The sequence below is a fragment of the Hyla sarda genome, chromosome 6 (assembly GCF_029499605.1).
Source record: "Hyla sarda isolate aHylSar1 chromosome 6, aHylSar1.hap1, whole genome shotgun sequence".
Taxonomy (NCBI): domain Eukaryota; kingdom Metazoa; phylum Chordata; class Amphibia; order Anura; family Hylidae; genus Hyla; species Hyla sarda.
This window is the reverse complement of record NC_079194.1, coordinates 301675308-301699881: the sequence shown is the minus strand read 5'-3', so window position 1 is coordinate 301699881 and position 24574 is coordinate 301675308. Positions and strand designations below refer to the sequence as shown.

The 24574-nt window shown below is 40.2% G+C and overlaps 1 protein-coding gene across 3 annotated transcripts in view; it reads right to left on the bottom strand.

Moving 5' to 3' along the window:
- Window positions 1-24574, bottom strand: part of NELL1 (neural EGFL like 1) — a gene marked incomplete in the record, with an annotated part of 690696 nt that overhangs the window by 376902 nt on the left and 289220 nt on the right. For all 3 annotated transcript variants that reach the window (XM_056527924.1, XM_056527922.1, XM_056527925.1), the window contains 1 exon segment: window positions 13043-13174. In XM_056527924.1, coding sequence (XP_056383899.1) covers window positions 13043-13174 — 132 coding nt within the window.

Here is a 24574-nt window from a genome sequence, read left to right as displayed (position 1 = left end):
TTGCGTTCCATTTTTATATTTTTTTTGCACCACCCACCACTTCAGATAATCCCTACATGTTAAAAAGTGGAGTAAAAAGTGACTCTGCTATCTCTATAGGATCAGTATATATAGTAGTTATACACCTCCCCTTCAGCTCTATCTGTATACTGCTGCTATCTCTATGTGATCAGTATATATAGTAGTTATACACCTCCCCTCCAGCTCTATCTGTATACTGTTGCTATCTCTATAGGATCAGTATATAAAGTAGTTATACACCTCCCCTCCAGCTCTATCTGTATACTGCTGCTATCTCTATGTGAACCGGATATATAGTAGTTATAAACCTCCCCCCCCCAGCTCTATCTGTATACTGCTGCTATCTCTATGGGATCAGGATATACAGATAGTTATACATCTCCCCTCCAGCTCTATCTGTATACTGCTGCTATCTCTATGGGATCAGGATATATAGTAGTTATACACCTCCTCTCCAGCTCTATCTGTATACTGCTGCTATCTCTATAGGATCAGGGTATATAGTAGTTATACACCTCCTCTCCAGCTCTATCTGTATACTGCTGCTATCTCTATGGGATCAGGATATATAGTAGTTATACACCTCCCCTCCAGCTCTATATGTGTACTGCTGCTGCTATCTCTATGGAATCAGGATATATAGTAGTTATACACCTCCTGTCCAGCTCTATCTGTATACTGCTGCTATCTCTATGGGATCAGGATATATAGTAGTTATACACCTCCCCTCCAGCTCTACCTGTATACTGCTGCTATCTCTATGGGATCAGGATATATAGTATTTATACACCTCCCCTCCAGCTCTATCTGTATACTGCTGCTATCTCTATGGGATCGGGATATATAGTAGTTATACACCTCCTGTCCAGCTCTATCTGTATACTGCTGCTGCTATTTCTGTGGGGTAGTAGTTATACGAATTCCATGTGGCTGTGTTCAAATTTTTTTTTTGCTGAATATTTCTGGGTTTTTGTTTGTTTGTTTTTAACTGCAGCAAATTATTAAAAAAAAAAGCATAACATTTATTTATTTTTAATTTTGGAGAATGATAGCAAAAACTGTACTAATTGTACTAAAAACATGTGAACACAACATAAAGACTTCAGATCCTCATAAAACGCCTCAATTGTGATTAAAGGTCAAATCACTTTCTCCACATGGCAAGATTTCTCTAGGAAACACACTCTGAATTATAAGAAACAAAAAAAAAGGTTTCAAAACTGCACATAATATGAACTGACCCCAAACCATGTGAGTCTAATCAGTTCACCTGGGTGATCTCCTCCTAATTAGATGACCAGGTGCAGTGATAAGACTCCACACCCTTTCTGCAAGGGCAGATGATTCGTGGGAAATAGGCATCATATGTGATACACTTGCAATCTGTATGGCTGAAAACCCCATGCCTGCCACATCAGCTAGAACAGGTAAGCACAAGGCATATATTATTTCCTCATTATATATATATATATATATATATATATATATATATATATATATATAGCAAACACAGGGCAGCACTCCTGGTGATGTGGTGGATACACACACACACACATATATATACGGTATATATATATATATATATATATATATATATATCATTATCATTTTTTTCATACATTTATATATACATTTTTTTTTACTATTTATTATTATTATTACTATTTCATATATATATATATATATCATTATTTTTTTCATACATATATATACTCATTTTTTTCTATTTATTATTATTATTTCATATATATATATATATATATATATAATCATTATTTTTTTCATACATATATATATATATATATATATATATACACACATATTTTTTTCTATTTACTATTATTTCATATATATATATATATATATATATATATATATATATATACATACATACATTAATCCACCTCTATTTTTACATTTTTTGCGCCGTGATCTCATCCCCATTTTACGGACCTTCCTGTTAAAGCTTTTGATCCCCAATATTTCACCCAGAATTTTTCTTTTCTAATCAAACTCCTATTAGTTGAGAAGGATGGATGGAACGTTCCGCAGCGCAAATTCTCTTCTGACTTCAAGTCATCAGGTCTGCCCGAGCCGGAGATGAGAAACGCGCGGATGATCGCCATCGTCTCTCCATTTAGCAGGCAGGCCCGGCTTACAGTGGTGAAATATTAAAGTATCTGGGCACAATCGGCCGCATCCATCTTCAGGCCGGGATAACACCGCAGATCTTAATTTTTTTGTACACCGATGGTTTCGCAATTTTTACTGCTAAGAGGCCGACGCTCCCCGAGATGCCATTAATCAATTATAAATTCTGATCCTTATTGAAAAATCAAAATGAAACTTTTTTATTACAGAAAAAAATTCAAGTACCAGAAGTATAGAACTAAAGCAAGTATTTTCCCAACAGTGTGCCGCCAACTGTTGCAAAACTACAACTCCCAGCATGCCCAGACAGCCGTTGGCTGTCCGGGCATGCTGGGAGTTGTAGTTTTGCAACAGAAGGAGACACACTGTTGGGAAAACACTGAACTATCAGACAACACATTTAAACATAAAACCCCTGTCTTGATCAGGTTCTTGTACCTGATGAAGAAAGCAATGGATTTGTGAAACACGCCGGGCATCCTGAATTCTGGACTCTCTGACCATGTACCTTATGATTAAAGTAATTCCTTGTTGAAACATGTCAGGCACCCTTGACTCTCTGACCATGTACCTGATGAAGAAAGTAATTCCTTTTAGAAACACGTCGGGCACCCTGCACACCCTGGACTGACCATGTACCTGATGAAGAAAGTAATTGCTTTTTGAAGCATGTCGAGCACCCAAAATTCTGGACTCTCTGACCATGTACCTGATGAAGAAAGTAATTCCTTTGTGAAATATGTCAGGCACCCTGGACTCTCTGACTATGTACCTGGTGAAAAAAGTAATTCCTTTTTGAAACATATCGGGCACCCTGGACTCTCTGATCATGTATCTGATGAAGAAAGTAATTCCTTTTTGAAACACATCGGGCACCCTGGACTCTGCACTCACTGACCATGTTCCTGATGAAAAAAGTAATTCTTTTTTTAAACACGTTGGGCACCCTGGATTCTGGACATGTACCTGATAAAGAAAGTAATTGCTTTTTGAAGCACATCAAGCACCCTAAACTCTGGACTCTTTAACTAAGGAATTACTTTCTTCATCAGGATGCCTGAAGAATTTCACAATGTCTCTGGTGAAGAAAGTATTTCTGTTTTGACACATGTCGGACACCCTGAACTCTGGTCTCTCTGACCATGTACCTGATGAGGAAACTAATTCTCTTTTGAAACACGTCAGGAACCCTGGATTCTGGACATGTACCTGATGAATAAAGTAATTCCTTTGTGAAATATGTCAGGCACCCTGGACTCTCTGACCATGTACCTGGTGAAGAAAGTAATGCCTTTTTTGAAACACGTCGGACACCCTGGACTCTGGACTCTCTGACCATGTACCTGATGAAGAAATGAATTCCCTTTTTGGACTCACTGATCATTGCCAATCTGAGTCAATCATCTGATAAGCCAGTTGACCTGAGAAAGAGAAGAGTCTTGGCATGCACCAGTAATGACTATGATTAAGGTCTGAGGACCGAAACATGTCAGGCCTTATGTGCTGTGTTTTTATGTCATGTGGATTGTACATATTCTTTTACGGACTGATCTAATAAAGAAGATGGGTTTTATCTGGATCAATGCTGCTCAGCCACTTTACTCTATTGTTGGTCCGGTAACGCCACATTAATTTCGTCATCTGGTGCTAACCATAGTGTCATTATCCTGGAATTTGTAAAGACTGATTAACCGCTAAACAAAGGCAAGACAGGAGATTAATGGTTTAATGATTTTTTAAAATCAATTGGTAAATTACTTCTATTAAAAAAATCTTAATCCTTCCAGTACTTATCAGCTGCTGTATGCTTTAGAGGAAGTTTTGTAGTTCTTTCCAGTCTGACCACAGTGCTCTCTCCTGACACCTCTGTCCATGTCAGGAACTGTCCAGAGCAGGAGAGGTTTGCTATGGGGATTTCCTCCTACTCTGGACAGTTCCTGACATGGACAGAGGTGTCAGCAGAGAGCAATGTGGTCAGACTGGAAAGAACTACACAACTTCCTCTAAAGCATACAGCAGCTGATAAGTACTGGAAGGATTAAGATTTTTAAATAGAAGTAAATTACAAATCTGTTTAACTTTCTGGCATTGTTTTTCACCAGAGTACCCCTTTAAACTATAGATATAGATGTAGCAGAGCTAATTAAGTGTGGACACAGTCCTCCCTGCTACACTGACAAGCATAACACTGGTACGACAGCACATGGTGGCATTGGAAGAAGGCATCGGGCTCCTTGATGCGGTTGTAGCCATGTGCATGTGATGTAGCAGAGCTGGGTTTGTCATTGGACACAATTCATACGATGCCCTCAGTGTCATTCCGGAATGCATTTGAATGGTGAGTTTGGCTACATCTGTATTATACAAGGTTGTTGGATACAGTGCGGAGGGCAGAGTTTTACCCCCCTCCCCGTCACTTATTTGCTCTCACACGTATTTACCACCAGGCGCTGCGCTAAATGGCTTCACTGGCATTTTCCTTTTCGGCAGGCGAGGTGTCATGTGACAGACAGGTCTCAATTGCATGAGATTCTATCTGGTGTCGTTCAGAGATGAGATCTGGCGCACTTTATAAGACGACGGTTTTGCGGTTGTAGGAGATGAAATCTCTGGAGGTCAGGATGGTGGATAGGTGGCGGTGGGGGGGGGGGGGGGTTGGCAGGAATATAGGATGGGCAAACAGGGCAACTGTCCTAGTGCATGACATGTCATTTTATGTGAGTACTGTATAGCGGTATTATTTAAACCTTTGATTCTGGTATTATCTGATCACTGTATAGAGGTATTATCTGATCACTGTATAGCGGTATTATTTGGACCTTTGATTCTGTTATCTGATCACTGTATGGTGGTGTTATTTGGACCTTTGATCCTGATATTTTCTGATCACTGTATGCCGGTGTTATTTGAACCTTTCATTCTGGTATCTGATCACTGTATGGCGGTGTTATTTGAACCTTTGATTCTGTTATCTGATCACTGTATGGCGGTGTTATTTGAACCTTTGATTCTGTTATTATCTGATCACTGTATGGCGGTGTTATTTGAACCTTTGATTCTGTTATCTGATCACTGTATAGCAGTATTATTTGAACCTTTGATTCTGTTATTATCTGATCACTGTATGGCGGTGTTATTTGAACCTTTGATTCTGTTATCTGATCACTGTATAGCGGTATTATTTGAACCTTTGATTCTGGTATTATCTGATCACTGTATGGCGGTGTTATTTGAACCTTTGATTCTGTTATCTGATCACTGTATAGCGGTATTATTTGAACCTTTGATTCTGGTATTATCTGATCACTTTATGGCGGTGTTATTTGAACCTTTGATTCTGTTATCTGATCACTGTATAGCAGTATTATTTGAACCTTTGATTCTGTTATTATCTGATCACTGTATGGCGGTGTTATTTGAACCTTTGATTCTGTTATCTGATCACTGTATGGAAGTATTATTTGAACCTTTGATTATGTTATTATCTGATCACTGTATGGCGGTGTTATTTGAACTTTTGATTCTGGTATCTGATCACTGTATGGTGGTGTTATTTGGACCATTGATCCTGATATTTTCTAATCACTGTATGGCAGTGTCATTTGAACCTTTGATTCTGGTATCTGATCACTGTATAGCGGTATTATTTGAACCTTTGATTCTGGTATTATCTGATCACTGTATGGCGGTGTTATTTGAACCTTTGATTCTGGTATCTGATCACTGTATGGCGATATTATTTGAACATTTGATCCTGATATTATCTGATCACTGTATGGCAGTGTTATTTGAGCACTGTATTATTTGGGTACTGTATGGTAGTATGAATGGAGCACTGTACAGCGGTGTTATAAGAGCACTGAATGGTTTGACTACTGTTTGGTATCATTACTATTGTGCTGCATATTGGATTTGTTTGGTGATGTTTTATGGGCAGTGTATGGACATACAGCTTGAGCAATGAATTACTATGTTATTTGTACACTGTATAGCGGTATTATTTGAACCATTCATTCTGGTATTATGCGATCACTGTATGGCATTGTTATTTGAGCACTGTATTATTGGGTACTGTATGGTATTATCAATGGAGCACTGTATGGAAGCATTAGTTGTGCACTGTATGGTGGTGTGATTGAAGCACTGTGTGGTAGTATATCCGTGCGTTGTATAGTATACACCAGTGTTTCCCAACCAGGGTGCCTCCAGCTGTTGCAAAACTACAACACCCAGCATGCCCGGACAGCCTTTGGCTGTCCGGGCATGTTGGGAGTTGTAGTTTTGCAACAGCTGGAGGCACCATGGTTGGGAAACACTGGTATACACCAACCAAAAGAAGAGGAGTCGCTCACAATCATATCTCGATTCTTCTATTGGCTGAACACATACTGTCACAGTATGATGTAATTTTATACATTATATAGTGCACTATTCTGCTATTGCAGCAGTATATAGCAGCATCATTTAGGTACTGCACGGTAGAACTATCTGTGCTTTGTATGGTATAATGATTGGAGGCCTGTACAGTAGTAATCTTGGTGCACTCTATCGTAGTAACATTAGAGCAGTATATAGCAGTTTACTTAAAGGAATACTCCACTGGAAAAAAAAAAAATTTCATTCAACTGGTGCCAGAAAGTTAAACAGATTTGTAAATGACTTCTACTTAAAAATGTTAATCCTTTCAGTACTTATCAGCTGCTGTATGCTCCACAGGAAGTTCTTTTCTTATTGAATTTCCTTTCTGTCTGACCACAGTGCTCTCTGCTGACACCTCTGTCCATTTTAGAAACCGTCCAGAGTAGGAGCAAATCCCCATAGCAAACCTCTCCTGCTCTGGACAGTTCCTGACATGGACAGAGGTGTCAGCAGAGAGCACTGTGTTCAGGCTGAAAGGAAATTCAAAAAGAAAAGAACTTCCTGTGGAGCATACAGCAGCTGATAAGTACTGGAATGATTAAAATTTATTATTGGAAGTAATTTACAAATCTGTTTAACTTTCTGGCACCAGTTGATTTAAAAAAAATGTTTTCCAGTGGAGTACTCCTTTAAGGTACTGCATGGCAGTCATATTTGAGCACTATATAGCAGAATTGCTTGTATGGTGTATGGAGGAATTAGAGAACTGTATGGCGGTTTTATTTGCACACTATATTATAGTATGGAACGCTGTAGGTTAGGGTGAATGACTATATGGCACTATTATTACTTCACTGTAAGGTAGTTTTATTTGTGCTCTGCAAAAGAAATATTATTGGAGCAGTATATAGAAGTATTATTTAGACAGTGTAAGGCAGTATTATTTAAGGATTGTGGATGGTGTAATTATTTCAGCAGTATATGGCGGTGTTATTTAGCACTGTATGACACAATAATGACGCTGTATGATTATTTTGTGTACTATATGGCACAATATGATTGTTATTTGTACTGGATGACATTATCGCTCACGCACTTTATCAGGGTATTATTTCGCCATTATATTACCGCGCTGTAATCACAGTTTCCATAGCAGCCGTTCCAGGAGCATCAGGTATCACTAAACCTGACGGATCTCCCAATGTATCGTGTGTTGACATAGACATAAAGATGACAGATAGTTAACAGCTGCGCTACAGCCGACAAACACAACTCTGCTACATCCGCAGCCTTAAACATATGACGGAAGAGTAATAAACGGCTGGGTGTCTATACCGTATATATGGCGGTGACGTACAGAAGAGAAATGAACAAAGGAAATATTAATCCCGGCGAGTGGTCTCATCGCAGCGCCATGAATTACATGACACTTATAATGGGCCAATTAACCTCCGTCATAGAGAATTACACCCGGCTCTGCTACAACTCAATGTTCACACTGAGACGGAAGAATTACAAACCAACCGCCCAGCCATGAAAGTCACACGTGCCATTCATGTCACCGCCAGCGGCAAATAATTACTTGTTTAACATCATTAAAGGGATGATAACAATTTTAAAGGGACGGTACATCAAATTTTTTTTATAAATAAATTACAGAAAACGAATGACAATGTATCAACCTGCGGAGGAATCTCTACAATAAAGGAGACCAAGCTCATTCTCATAGTCACAGACCGGAGCTTCTCAGGGTGTTGCAGCATTGCTTACCTGTTTTGTGGGTATGCAATGCTCTCACTATTTCCTGGTACTACAATTCCCAGAATACATTGCTCCCCCCCCCCCAGCTCTTCATCACAGCCCTCACACAATTCCCCACCCAGTGTTTCGGCAGAAGATCTAATTTCACAGAAGACTTACTGAGGATGCAGCACCTGCTGTATTCACTCCTTGTCCGCTCCTCTGTCCGTGGCATTGTTCCGCACAAGGTAGCATGCTTCATGACAGCCCTACCACAGTTCCTTGCCCAGAGCTATGGTGGGACAGTTCAGTACACAGCAGACTGTTCATCTGCAGTCAGGAAATCTGAAACACCTGCTGTATTCATTCCCTGTCTGCTCCCCGGCCTGTAGCATTGCTCTGCACAAGGCAGCATGCTGTAATCACACCTTATTTTTCTTTAAATGTCTTATAAAGATTTATATGTTATGTATATGACAGAGAGATGGCAATGTGGTTGTAGGGGCTGGTCAGAGGTGATGACATCACTCAAGGGGTGGGGCTATAGCCCAGATACAAGATCCAGCCAAACCTCCTGAGACGGCAGAGGATGATGTGTTGTCTTCTGAGACAGGGAGGAGCTGGGGAGCTTCCGAGACAACAATAAACTGATAATGAAAGGACTACACAACTTCCTGTCAAGAGAAAGGGAGGAGCCAAGTCGATGTTGAGACAACACCACACTGATAATAAGAGAACTACACAATTTTTTGCCAGGAGAGAGGGAGGAGTTGGAGACAACACCACACTTATAAAGAGAGGAATACACAACCTTCTGTCAGGAGAGAGGGAGGATTCAGGGTGCTGCTGAGACAACACCATATTGACAATGAAAGGATTACACAACTTCCTGTCAGGAGAGAGGGAGGAATTGGAGACAACACCACACTGACAATGAGAGGACTACACAACTTCCTGTCAGGAGCCTTCCAAGTAAAAACATGCTAAAACCAGTACAATTTGTGATAACACTAGATTAGTAAGATATATATATATATATATATATATATATATATATATATATATCTATATATATATATATATATATATATATTGGTGTGATAGTTTTTATTTTTCTTTTATTCAATCTTCTGACACCGGAATACCCCTTTAAGGTCGGCTTAATAGGCTGGTGAAAATTCTACATGTCCGACCATTCTCTCTCCCGTCATTGTCTGTGATTGGCATCAGGAGGCCTCCACATACATTGGAAAGTCGGCCGAACATGACAAAGATGGAGGATTCAGCCAACTTTCATCTTAGTCAGTGGTCTCCAAACTGTGGACCTCCAGAAGCTGCAAAAGGCCAACGGCTGTCCGGGCATGCTGGGAGTTGTAGTTTTGCAACAGCCGGAGTTCCACAATTTGAATACCACTGCTCCAAGGTGTACGGCAGTGTCTCCCAACCAGGGTGCCTCCAGCTGTTGCAAAACTATAACTGCCAGCATGCCCGGACAGCCAACGGCTGTCCGGGCATGCAGGGAGTTGTAGTTTTGCAACAGCTGGAGGCACCCTGGTTGGGAGACACTGGTGTCTCCGGACATCTTAGCTCATCACCGTGCTATCAGACTACACATGGCTTGTCTGTAGTCTGTAACCATGGAAACGAACTGCTCCGCATACTATATACATTGTATTAAAGATCATTTACAAAGTTGCTGCATTTTGAAATTCAGCAGATTTTTCCAAGAGTCATTAATAAAGCCGCCTGGTAATGGCACCGAGTCAAGACAGGATTAGATAGAATTATGAGACCAAGAGGCTCCGCAGAGGGAACAACATGGGCCAATCGTATGAAACAACAGGGCCCCCTGTATATTTGGTCCCATGTAGCAGACGTGTCCACAGCGGACCGTCTTCCGGCACCATCAGAATTCCATTTCTTGGCCTGAAAGTCTTGGTGCCGGAGGCCTTTTTGGCAGGTCTGTATTGTGCCAGACGCCCTGGCCACAAATCTGTCTCATTAATTCTCATTAATTACAGACAATTCCCTCCCTTCTTCTACAATCATAAAGAATCTCTCCGCATGAACCGACAGTTATAGTCAGGAACAAAAAAAAATCCTTACAGTCCATGTATTCTCAATAGACAAAAATCAGAATCATCAAAGAAACGCAAAATAAACAAAATTGAGGATATTGTCTGAACTGGTCAACGAGACATGGAGCCTCCCATGTGGACCGGCTTCTTAAATGTAACCTGTTGACTCTTTCATGCTGCCTGAACTAGGAGTCATTGGGGCGGTCCCTAGTGCCTTCCTCCCACCCCATTGGCTTTGATTGATAGATCTCTTCTTATACAGGGAGAGAGCTATCAATCAAGACTGGTGGGGTGGGGAGAAGCCGCTGGGCACCGCCCAAATGACTCCTGGTTCAGGCAGCATTAAAGTGATGACAGGTTCTCTAAGTGTCCACGCAAGAGGAAAAATAAATCATCACCGGATACAGTATATAGAGAAGGTGTCGGACACAATGCTGGTCACAATGTCTATGTCTATGGAATTATGATAAACAGTGCACAGAATCACCAGAAGATCTACAGAATACAAGAAAGATAAAACAGCAACATAAAAGGGGGTGAGAGGTGGGAAGGAAGAAGGGAATGGAAGAGCAATACTGGGAGGGAACAAGGAAGAGAGGGAGGGAATGAAGAGAGTAAGGAGGGAAGGGAGGGAGGAAGAGAGTAAGGAGGGAACAAGGAAGAGCGTAAGGAGGGAAGGAAGGAAGAAAGGAAGAGAGGGAAGGAGGGAACAAGGAAGGAAGGAAGAGTAAGGAGGGAGGGAAGGAAGAGAGTAAGGAGGGAGGAAGGAAGAGAGGGAAGGAGGGAAAAAGGAAGGGAGGGAAGGAAGGAAGAGAGTAAGGAGGGAGGGAAGGAAGAGAGTAAGGAGGGAGGAAGGAAGAGAGGGAAGGAGGGAAAAAGGAAGGGAGGGAAGGAAGGAAGAGAGTAAGGAGGGAGGGAAGGAAGAGAGTAAGGAGAGAGGAACACAAAAGGGAAAAAATTAAGGAAAGGAGGGAGGGAAGGAAGGAACGGAAGAGGAAAGAAGGGAAAAAGAAAGAAGGGGGAGGGATGGAAGAAGCATAAAGGAGGAAGGAAGAAGGGAAAAAAAGAAGGAAATGAAGCAGGGAAGTAAGAGAGTAAGGTGGGAGGAAGGGAAGGAAGGGAGTGGGGAAGAAATAAGGGAAACAGAAGGAAAGGAAGCAGGGAAGGAAGGGAGGAGGGAGAAAGGGAAAAAGGAAGAACGAAAGGAAGGAAGAAAGGGTGGGAGGGAAGAGAGGAAGGAAGTAAGAAGAGAGGGAAGGAAGGGAGGAAGGAGGGAAGAAAGAAAGAAGAGAAGGGAGGGAGGAATAAATGAAAAACGGAAGAAGGAAGGAAGGGAGGGAGGAAAGAAGAAAGGATGGAAAGAAGGGAGGGATGGAAGGAGGAAGGAAGGAAGGGAGGAAAAGGATGACAAAGGATAATATAGATGGAGAGAAGAAAGGAAGAATAGGAAAGACTAGAAGATGGAAACAAGAAACAAATTGAGGGAAGGAGGGTGTAAAGAAAGTAATGAAAAGAGGATAGAAAGGAAAGGATGGATGGGACGAGGGAAAGATTAAAGGGGTATTCCAGGCCAAAACTTTTTTTTATATATCAACTGGCTCCGGAAAGTTAAACAGATTTGTAAATTACTTTGATTAAAAAATGTTAATCCTTGCAATAGTTATGAGCTTCTGAAGTTGAGTTTTTTTTTTTTCTGTCTAACTGCTTTCTGATGACTCACGTCCCGGGAGCTGTGCAGTTCCTATGGGGATATTCTCCCATCATGCACAGCTCCCGGGACGTGACCTCATCATGAGCAGTTAGACAGAAAACTTCAGAAGCTAATAACTATTGGAAGGATTAAGATTTTTTAATAGAAGTAATTTTAACTCTATTCTATTATAATTTTAACTCTGTTTAACTTTCCGGAGCCAGTTGATATATAAAAATAAGTTTTTGCCTGGAATACCCCTTTAAGAATGAAAGATGGAAGAAACAATGGAAAAAAGTTGGCTAGAAAGGAGGGAGTGATAGGAAAGGATGGAAGGAGGGAGGGAGGGAGCATTGTAAAAGGGATTGATGAATGGATGGATAGAAAGATGGAAAGAATAAAAATAATTCATAATGAAAAGAATAAAGGCTAATAATACCGGATGGAAAGGAGGACAGGAAGTAAAGCAAACAATGAGTTTTTGGTCTAACAATCCTATGTCTAGAATGACCTGAGATCCAACGTCCAGGTAACAACTATAGGAGACACCGTATCCCGTCCCCATAGACACAGAACACTCCGCCGGATACGTCCTCCCGCCATTTGTGATCAGAAGCTTAAACCACCATGATGTTCCCAATGTATCATAAGTCAGAAGAAGAAAAGAACAATTACGGTTCTTTCTCCAGGACTCGGGAGCCAATATCCTCTGGGTGTCTGCGGTGACCTCTCCGGTAATAACACGGGCGGCGGCAGAGCCGGCGATGAGTAAACAGACCTCCCGAGAAGACATACAACAAGAGCCTCAACACTTCAGCCTTGGTCAACATCCAATTTATTCTTGGATTCTCCCGGCTCTATCATTTTCTTCAAATATATTTATATATACAAACCCGATCATTCCGTAAAACCATTTACTGCCTCCGGCTCCAGACGGCGGACGAAGCGCCTGTCACGCGGTAAATATAGACATTTATTATAGCAGATAGATTCGGATTCCTACCTTCACAATAGGTCGCGTCTCCTTGGATGGGGACGAAGCCGTTCCGGCATTCGCATGTGGCTTTTGTGATCCAGTTCCGGCATTCCGAGTTCTCTCCGCACTGATCCGCGCCGTCCGCGCAAAAGTCATGTCCTGCAACAGAGAGAAGATGTCTCAGATGGCTGCTCGGCCGGGAAAGAAGCTTTGCCCTTGAACGCCATTTCGGGTGGTGCATGCCCCTTTTGTAAATTATCTTCATTACAATGTATACAGCTCTAATGCAGACAAATAGGTTTCCATAGTTACAGACTACAGCGAGCCCTGTGTAGTCGGATACCATGGCCATGAGTTAAAGGGGTACTCCCCTGGAAAACATTTTTTTTTTTTAATCAACTGGTGCCAGAAAGTTAAACTGATTCGTAAATTATTTCTGTTAAAAAATCTCTCCTGCTCTGGACAGTTCCTAAAATGGACAGAGGTGTCAGCAGAGAGCCCTGTGGTCAGACAGAAAAGGAAATTCAAAAAGAAAATAACTTCCTGTGGAGCAAATAGCAGCTGATAAGTACTAGAAGGATTAAGATTTTTGAATAGAAGTAACTTAAAAATCTGTTTAACTTTCTGGCACCAGTTGATTTAAAAAAAAAAAAAAAAAAAGTCTTCCAGGGGAGTACCCCTTTAAGTGCCCATACCACTGGTCTTTAAATTGTGGACCTCAAGCTGTTGCAAAACTACAACTATCAGCATGCCCGGACAGCCCTTGGCTGTTCGTGCATGCTGGGAGTTGTAGTTTTGCAATTCTGGAGGGCCATAGTTAAAGGGGTTATCCAGGAAAAAATTATTTTTTTATATATCAACTGGCTCCAGAAAGTTAAACAGATTTGTAAATTACTTCTATTAAAAAAATCTTAATCCTTTCAGTACTTATGAGCTGATGAAGTTGAGTTGTTCTTTTCTGTCTAAGTGCTCTCTGGTGACACCTGTCTCGGGAACCGCCCAGTTTAGAAGCAAATCCCCATAGCAAACCTCTTCTACTCTGTGCAGTTCCCGAGACAAGCAGAGATGTCAGCAGAGAGCACTGTTGCCAGACAGAAAACAACAACTCAACTTCAGCAGCTGATAATTATTGAAAGGATTAAGATTTTTTAATAGAAGTAATTTACAAATCTGTTTAACTTTCTGGAGCCAGTTGATTATATATATATATATATAGATATATATATATATATATATAGATATATATATAAAATGTTTTCCTTAACTTGGACCTTACTTTTTCCCCAACTATTTTCCTAAATCGCCCTCTGTAACGCATACCTGACTCTGCTACATCACCATTACCAAACCTTAAATTGCTTGCCAACCTTCTTATCTCCCCTTGAATATCGCCTATCCAACTCTGCTATATCATTATTAGTATTGAGCGGCATAGGCAATATTCATATTTGCGATATCTCGCAAATATTTGGACAAATATTCGTCATATATTCTCAAAATTCGCATATTCACGGCCTTTTTTTTTTTTACTATGCACCATAAAATTTGCATGCACAATATTGCGTGATCTTCAGCAAACATGATCATTCTCATAGGCCCATAAGATAAAAGAAGGGAGGGATCAATATTCGCGCGGCACCAGTCTGAGTCACAGTAACTAGTATTGGAGCCTTGTTTACACCACAAGCTGGAAGCAGGGAGGGATGATCACTGTGATGTGTACACTGAAAAAAATAAGTCAATATTCGTAATTGCGAACATTCGCGCCCAACACTAATCATTATAAGTAAACACTGGATTGGCTGACTGCACTCCTGACCATCGCTTCTGTAATACATACCTAGTTCTGCTACATGACCAATACCAAACCCTTGATTGCCTGACTAACCGACAGACAACCATGTATGTTCCGTATACCCAGATCTGCTACATCAACAGATTGGCTGACTCTACCCTACTTATCACCGATTCTGTAACGCCTATCTAACTCTGCTATATCACCATTTATAAACCCGTAATTGCCGGACTATCCAACAGACAACCATGTATGTTCAACAGATTGGCTGACTCTACCCTACTTATCACCGATTCTGTAACACCTATCTAACCCTGCTATATCACCATTTATAAACCCGTAATTGCCGGACTAACCTACGACCACCATTTACATTCCACATACCCAGCTCTGCTACATCAACATTATCGAACCTCAGTATGGATGACTAACTTACTTACCCCCACTTTTGTAATGCATACCCATCTCTGCTACATCACCGTTACCAAACCCTTGATGGCCTGCCTACCCGACCGACCACCGTTTACATTCCACATACCCAACTCTACTACATCACCATTACCAAACCCTTGATTGCCCGCCTACCCGACCGACCACCGTTTACATTCCACATACCCAACTCTACTACATCACCAAACCCTTGATTGCCCGCCTACCCGACCGACCACCGTTTACATTCCACATACCCAGCTCTGCTACGTCAACATTGCCGAACCTCAGATTGTCTGACCACTCTACTGAAACCCCTTCTGTAACACATATCTAACTCTGCTATATCACCACTGCCAAACCCTTGATTGCCCAACAACCTTACGCATCACATACACGTATCTGCTACATCAACATTCTTGAACCTAAGATTGGCTGAGTAGCCTTGTTAGCGCCACTTCTGTAACACGTCTGACTATATATTTCCTAACCATGGATTGCCCAATGACCCTCCTGACCACCACTTCTGTACAGCATACCCAAATCTGCTACATCACTGCTACTAAACCTCAGCTTGCCTGACTACACTCCTGTCCTCATCTTCTGTACCAACATTTCTGCTGTACATCTGCTTTCCCACTCCCAACCACTGTGCCACATGCCCAACTCTTGCCAAACCCTCTATTCCTTGACTATCCTCCCAACAACCATTTATGTCGTAAAAATATGTCAATTTTACAGCACTTCAAATAAGAAAATGCATCAAAACTGCAATTAATGTGAACTGACACTAACCTACTAAGTCTCAGCAGTTTAGGCTTCTGGTTGTTTTCTAAATTGCAGTGATGAGACTCCACTCCCTCTCTCTGCAAAGCCATAGGATTCATGGGAAATGTAGAGAGCATTAGGAAATAATTTCTGCTTTAAAAATAGAATCAGTATGGCTGAAAACCCACTGCCTGCCACTTCAGCTAAAATAGGTAAGCACCAGGCATACACAAGAACCATTAGATTATTCTCTAATAATAGATTGTGCACTATGCTGGAGTACTACTTTAACTTTACAGGTTAGAATGTTCTATGTAATATCACATGATGCACACCAAACAATATCAATTTATTTTTAGGTCCAAAATCATAAAGGGCAATAAACCAAAAAAATCCTAAAATAGCGCAGCTCAGCGGCGCGGTCACCATTTATAGCTTACCTGAATGGAATAGTTTTATGGACACTAATATAGTGACAGACGTCAGAGACTCGGTCCCAGTCAGGACATAAACCTCTGACTAGAAGGGAATATTCACACGGGGAAGAAACATCTGAGATTGGAGTCAGTTCTGATCCATTTTGGCAACAAACATTTCTCGTTCAGATAAATAGAATTGTTGCGCAATTTTCAGCAACAAATCTGGAATTATTGTCCCATTTGTCTTAAATGGGCACTGTCACCAACTTTATTTTTTGATATGTTGTAGTACTTATGTAAAAAAATATATAGGATGTTGGGAGCTACTCTTTAATGGTGTTGGCAAAGACTCCCTGGAACCTGCTACAGAAATATTCCAATTTAGAAAAAAGGGAAACTGTCAGAATAGTCACCTGCACAAACCAGTGGTACTGCTTAGTAGTGCGGGTGACACTGAGAAAAACGCTAATGTGCCACAAACAGGAAGTTAATATCACCAACCATTCCCATTTTATTAAGGTGTATCCATATAAATGGCCTCCCCTGTACAACTCCTGGCAGCCTTTGGCAGGAATGTTAGTGTAGTATGTGGTATAATGTGTGCTGGAATGTTAGTGTAGCATGTGGTATATGTCCAGGAATGTGAGTGTAGAGTGTGGTATGATGTGTGTGGGAATGTTAGTGTAGCATGTAGTATGATGTGTGCAGGAATGATAGTGTAGCATGTGGTATAATGTGTGCAGGAATGTTAGTGTAGCATGTGGTATAATGTGTGCAGGAATGTTAGTGTAGCATGTTGTATAATGTGTGCAGGAATGTTAGTGTAGCATGTGGTATAATGTGTGCAGGAATGTTAATGAAGCAAGTGATATGATGTGTACAGAAATTTTAGTGTAGCATGTGGTATGATGTGTGCAGGAATGTTAGTGCAGCATGTGGTATAATGTGTACAGGAATGTTAATGAAGCATGTGGTATGATGTGTGCAAGAATGTTAATGAAGCAAGTGGTATGATGTGTACAGGAATGTTAGTGTAGCATGTGGTATGATGATGTGTGCAGTAATCCTTCTCTCCTGGTGCATGCATAGTTTAGAGGTTAAGCCTCACGCATAACACCTCTCTGCATTGCGTATCCCCAGATAGTATAAAGCAACATCCGCTAGGAGACTAGTGGGGACTATAGGAACCAGGGGACAATGTCAATGTCAGACTGGAGGGGCGGAGCCTGAAGATTCTTGACTTTTCCTGATTTGATCCCAGCCCAGATTCTTCAATAAAATTTTGCACATATTATTCAACATTTCAAAAATAAAAGCGATTTAGCATAGAAGCATGTTTAGGGACATAGTCAGTTCACGTGATAAGGCATGGGGAAGTTTAGGATATCAGAAGTACCCTTTAATAAAAATATATATATATATATATTAATTACATTAAATAATTCAATATTATTTAAATAAAAATAAAAAAAATAAAATAAAATAATAATAATAATATATATATATACATATGAAAACTCCCTTAGCGGACACCTCCCAATAGGGGACAGTTTTTTATTCCCTGGCAGAGTCCCTTAAGACTTAATGGGACAAGACACTCCCAATAAGGGACAACCAGGCTTATGTGCCCGCCCTACCTTGCACAGAGGGATGCAGTCAGGGGGTACAGCCAATACCCCAGTAAGGGGCCCTGGCCCCTGCTGCACCCCCCTGCAGAAGATTCTGTATGTCCGCCGGCCACACCATTCCCCCCCCCCCCCCTACTTTGTTTCCCCTTTACCAAATCATCTCCCTCTTTACTACCCCCTGTGCTGATAAGGGGAGGTTACACAACACTGGGAGATTCCACTTGGTTTTTATCATGTTTTATAGATAATTACACTCTGTCTGAGCCTTTTTTCCCAATAGAGGACATCTCTCAATAGGGGGCACTCTTTTATTCCCCGTGAGTGCCTGCTATTGGGAGATTCTATTATTTTTTTTTTTTAGACAAATTTGGTCTGTGTTCGTCTTTTTCATTCATAACATTTCATAACAAAAGTGTATGCTCCATTTATGACCAAAAATGTCATTTTTATTTCAAGTGTTTTTGCTATGCGTGACAATTTTACAAATTTTGCTCTGTTATTTATTTATTTATTTAAATTAAAACAAATCTGGTCTGTTTTGGTCTTTTAAAATTCTAACATTTTATTTAAAAAAATTTACAATAAATAGTAGTGGCAACAAGAGCAAAAACTAAAGTTTGGTCTTGTATTCCATCAATTTTCCTAAATTTGTATCTTTCTTTTTATTTTTTGCTCTATTTAAGAGTGAAAATTTTATTTAATGCTTTTGTTCATTTTAATTTTATTTTTTTCTGTTACACGTAAGAATTTAAAATTTTGTTCATTTTCTTGCTTCAGTCTCTAAAATGCTCCTAATAAAATAATTGGTATTTTCGTGTTAACTTTTTATCTTCCTTTGTATTATTTTTAGCAGTTTTTTTATTTTATTTTTTTACACATAGGGATATATTTGAGCAGTGAACCCGGTCAGCATGTTACTAGTCTGAGATTGTATGAAAACAACATTGCTTATTTACCAGTAGGGAACGGTGGAATAGGAATAGCAGAAACCCCTGACACATCCATAGGGATCACTCGGGGCTGGAAGCGGTAATTGGGGTGGACAGACCAGTGTTTTTATGCTGTTCTCTATTCTTATAGAGTGCCACTTCCCAAACAGTGTGCTTCAGCTGATGCAAAACTACAACTCCCATGAAGCCCAGACAGCCTTTGGCAGGATTGTTAGTGTAGCATGTGGTATGATGTGTGCAGGAATGTCAGTGTATCATGTGGAATGATGTGTGCATGCTGGGAGTTGTAATTTTACAGCGTAGAATTGCATAAAGATATTGTAACATAGGTGTGGCAAGGGCTCTCATTATATACATCGTACAAAATGTCTCAAAATGCTGTTTAAAAGTATTTTACAGTGTTTCTAAAATATACAAATAAAACTTAAAAAATCATCATCTTTGCCCCCTTGGAGCTGCTGGAGCCTCTGAATTGTATCAATCTCCCTCTTCCTCTGGCAGCTGACGATACAATCACTTCTTAGTTTATCTGTAGAAGGAATCTTCATAGCTACACTGCCATGTTACTGCAAATAATCTGCTCCTTCCTAAGAATATAGGGGGAGATTTATCAAAACATGTGGCAAGGAAAAGTTGTCCAGTTGCCCATGGTAACCAATCAGATTGCCTCTTTCATTTTTCACAGACCTCTTTAAAAATGAAAGAAGCAAGCTGATTGGTTGCTATGGGCAACTGCACCACTCTTCCTGTGCACAGGTTTTGATAAATCTCCCCCATAGTCCCTTCTTACTTCTTTAGAACTAGTCTTCTCGGCTATACAGCCATGTTACTACAGATGCTCTGCTCCTTCCCCCTCTGGCAGCTGACAATACAGTCCCTTCTTACTTCTCCTGTAGAAGGAATTTTCACAGCTATACTGCCAAGGATCTCATACTTCCTCTTATGGCAGCTGAAAATACAGTCCTTTTTTACTTCCTCTACAGGAGAAGTCATCTCAACTATAGTGCCATGTTTTTATCTAAGAGCCGAGGAGCGTGTTCTCAAATCATCCAAAGTGCAAGAAAAAGTGCAAACATGCACAAAGGATGCAGTCTATCGCTAAGCCCTTCTCCAACAGGAGAGAGGCCCCCCCAACCAACCTTACCCTTCACCTCTGGACCAAAAGGTGCCTGCAAGGTTCTGGGTTCGATGTCCCTTTCCGCCGAAGCTACTAAGGGACCACAAATGCTCCCGGCATCCCCCTTGGCGTAAGTGCCATGTTACTGCAGAGACTCTGCTCCTTCCCCCTCTGGCAGCTGATAATTATAGTCCCTTCTTATCTCTTTATAATTAGACTTCTCAGCTATACTCCCATGTATTGCAGTGTCTCTACTCCTACCTTTTGTGGCAGCTGACAATATATTCACTTCTTATTTCCCATAAAGGAGATTTCTAGGCCATACTGCCATGTTACTGCAGAGACTCTGCTCCTTCCCCCTCTGGCAGCTGACAATATAGTCCCTTATTACTTTTCCTTCAGAAGTCATCATCATAGCCATATTGTTACTGCAGAGACTCTGCTCCTTCCCCCTCTGGCAGCTGACAGTTATGTCCCTTATTACTTCTCTTTAGGAGTCATTTTCTTACCTATACTGTTACTGCAGAGACTCTACACCCTCCTGATAAGCAGTCTGTGCCCTGTCTATGGGATATTCTACAAATTGTTAAATCTGGGGACGGACGCATATAATAAACTGAATCTTAAGCCTCTTACTGAGAAAGGGGCACACTGTGGGATATTACACCATCTTAGGTAGCTATAATTCCACAGGAAATCAAAGGCACTAAGAGGGTTAACAAAGTATCCGCTGGTCAATATATTTGGTGTATAGTCCGCCAAACAAATTACAGAAAAATTGCCAGAAAAGGACAATTTCATCCGGACGGCACAATATTACGTCTCCCGCACCGCCTGTAATTCCCTTTTCACCGTTTGCAGCTTCTCTGTTCGTGTTCACAAAAATCTCATCAACAAAATCAATGTAGTCGGCAAAAAAATCTGTCCGGAATAATAATAAAGTAAATAGAAGAGGGGAAGGAGGGGGATGCAGCCGCAATATCTGTCTGTGAGATAGAGGGGGGCAGGTGTGGAGCGCACACGGGCCAACAGGCCCGATTATGGTGGGACAATCCCGGGAACCAGACCCCAAAAGGTCTTATGCAAACCTCATCCACAAGTGGGCGCTGTCCAGAGACCAATGTTAGCAAGTATAGGAGAGTTATCTTATTGTCAGAGAGCTAAACACAGAGCCATCATCCTAACAAGAATATTAGAAAGATGGCTGGATGGATAGGAGATAGATAGATAGATATGAGATAGATAGATTGAGATAGATATGAGATAGATAGATATGAGATAGAAAGATAGATATGAGATAGATAGATATGAGATAGATGGATATGAGATAGATAGATAGATATGAGATTGATAGATATGAGATAGATATATATGAAATAGATAGATATGAGATAGATGGATATGAGATAGATGGATATGAGATAGATAGATATGAGATAGAAAGATAGATAGATAGATATGAGATAGATAGATATGAGATAGATGGATATGAGATAGATAGATATGAGATAGAAAGATAGATAGATATGAGATAGATAGATATGAGATAGAAAGATAGATATGAGATAGAAAGATAGATAGATATGAGATAGATAGATATGAGATAGATGGATATGAGATAGATAGATGATAGATAGATATGAAATAGATGGATATGAGATAAATAGATAGCCATTTCTGCTTTATTTATTAATTTGAATTGTCTACTAACTGTAATACATTGTTGCTATTGACGACCTCATCTTTATCCCATTTATGGAATAATTAATTATGGATTTAATAAATTCTTATGGACTTATTAAATGTCCTGCCGATCGATCAGCGATATCTGATGCACAGTTTAGCGCACTCTGTTTTTTCTCTACATTTTCAGGTCCCCTTGGCAAGTGTGTATTGATCGTATTGATTTATCTAAGCTCGAGGGCCTCGCTGTGATTCCCTATACAACTTCTTAGATGTAATTCTCATATTTTGGTTTATGTGTATTTATTTCTGGTTTTATGTTGCTTATCTGAACAGTGTTTTCAACCAGTGTGCCTCCATCTGTTGCAAAACTACAACTCCCAGAATGCCTAAATAGCCAAAGACTGCACACATTATACCACATTCTACACTAACAGTCCTGTACACATTATACCACATTCTACACTAACATTCCTGCACACATTGTCATGCATACTACACTAACATTTCTGCACACATTATACCACATTCTAAACTAACATTTCTGCACACATTATACCACATGCTACACTAACATTCCTGCACACATTATACCACATTCTACACTAACATTTCTGCACACATTATACCACATTCTACACTAACATTCCTGCACACATTATACCACATGCTACACTAAGGCTAGGTTCACACTACGGAATTTCCGCCTGCAATTCCACTTTACAATTGCAGACCGAAATTCCGCTTACTAAAATGTATAGTGTAGTCAATGGGTTTCTGTTCACAAATTCACACTTCGGAATTTGTGAAGCGGAATTTGTGAACGGAAAATCTGCTCCGAAATTTCCGCCTGAAGAATGGCGTTGCTCTTTCTTCAGGCGGAAATACTCGCGGAACACATTGCAGTCTATTGGAGACTGCAGTGTCCGCGCGGTCCTAGCACCGACTGATTCAGTCGGCGCTGGCCGCACTCGGAATCTCCGTGAGGAAATTTTCTGCCGGGAGATTCTGTAGTCTGAACCTAGACTAACATCCCTGCCAAACACTGTCTGGGCATGCTGGGAGTTGAAGTTTTGGCAGTGGATATAGAGCAGTGTTTCTCAACCAGTGTGGCTCCAGCTGGTGCAAAACTACAACACCCAACATGCCCGGACAGCCAATGGCTGTCCGAACATGCTGGGAATTTTAGTTTTGCAACAGCTGGAGGCACACTGTTTGAGAAACACAGCTTTAAATTCTGCAGTTTGACTTTGTCCTAGGCCTGGAAGGAAGCCCAATAAGGTCCTTGGATGAAGCTATGTGGCTCCTGTATAAAGCAGTTGGCTATCCAGGCATGCTGGTAGTTGTAGTTTTGCAACAGCTGGAGGCACACTCTTAACACTGTCCCATGAGTCTATTCACATGTGTCAAATTTGTTGCAGAAATTCCTGACAATTCTTGCAAATTAGACACACGTTGACTGAACTGGACAATTTTGGTGAAACCCACAAATACTGGGGGACAGAAGGATCTGGTATGTTAGATTTGGCTGTCTGGCAGCGGCTTTCCAACGTTTGCCCATTCAGAACACATGCGTACTCAGCTGAGCCAAGCATGCACGTGTAGGGGGGAGAAGAGTTGGAAACATAGATGTCGAACATAGACGAGCCAGTGACTTCCTTCTACAAGGTCGTCTTCTTGATACAGAACAGGGAGGAAGGGGTTACCATAAAGAACTCAAAATTCTATTTTTCTTTGCGCGAGATTATTATGCGGTAATAATCCGCAATATTAAGCACCATGCCAAGGTGTCAAAACCCAGGAGAAGAGAGATTTTATGCAGAATTTTTTTTATATACCGAACTGAATGTAATTCTTGCTTCAGTACTTTGCAGAGTTTGCAGGAATAGAGAATAGTGAGTTATGGGCCGATATTACCCAGAAATCTATAGGAGTCTATGAGGCTGACAATGGCGGAGATAACAGCATCGCTCATTTACTCCTTTCTATGCCGTATCCTGGCAGCGGCGGCAGCGACCATCTCCCCAGGGCCGACCGAGACCGCATCCTTTTATTACCTTTCTTTGATATATTTAGTGAGTTTAATCCTTTTTCCTTTCCCTTACAATGTAAGGAAGCAGGTAATCCAAACCCATCACCAAAATGCCGGCCTTATTGTGTGAACGGCAGAAACTGCTTAACATACAAATTGAAAGCCGCTCACAATTTCAACATTTTTCTTCGTCTTTCAAAAAAAGTCTAAAAAGTTGAGTCCCGGGAAAGTTAACTCATTCATTTTAACACTGCACCAATGCATAATGAAAAGTATATAATAAAAAAATAAATAAAAAAAAACTACATATAAAAAGAAAAATATATAATACAAGTATAATATAAAATATAATTAAAATATTGCAAATAAAATATAAAATAATAAATTTGAATATTTGTATACAGTATTATACATTTTCATAAGACTTATATTTTTGTATTCCTTCTATATTTTACATTTTTTATATTCCTTTTATATTTAAAAATGTTTTTATTCCTTTTATATTCTAATATTTTATTATTTCATCCTTTTCTATTTTAGCATTTTTTTATTATTTCAATATTTTATAATTTTACATAATTTTTATTTTATATTTGAATTTATTTACCGTAGTTTAATAGTTTCATTTTATTTTGCTTTTATATTTTTATATACCGTATTCTTCTTATATTTTAATATTTCATCCTTTTATAATTTTAGCATTTTTTATATTATTTTAATTTAATAATTTTACATTAT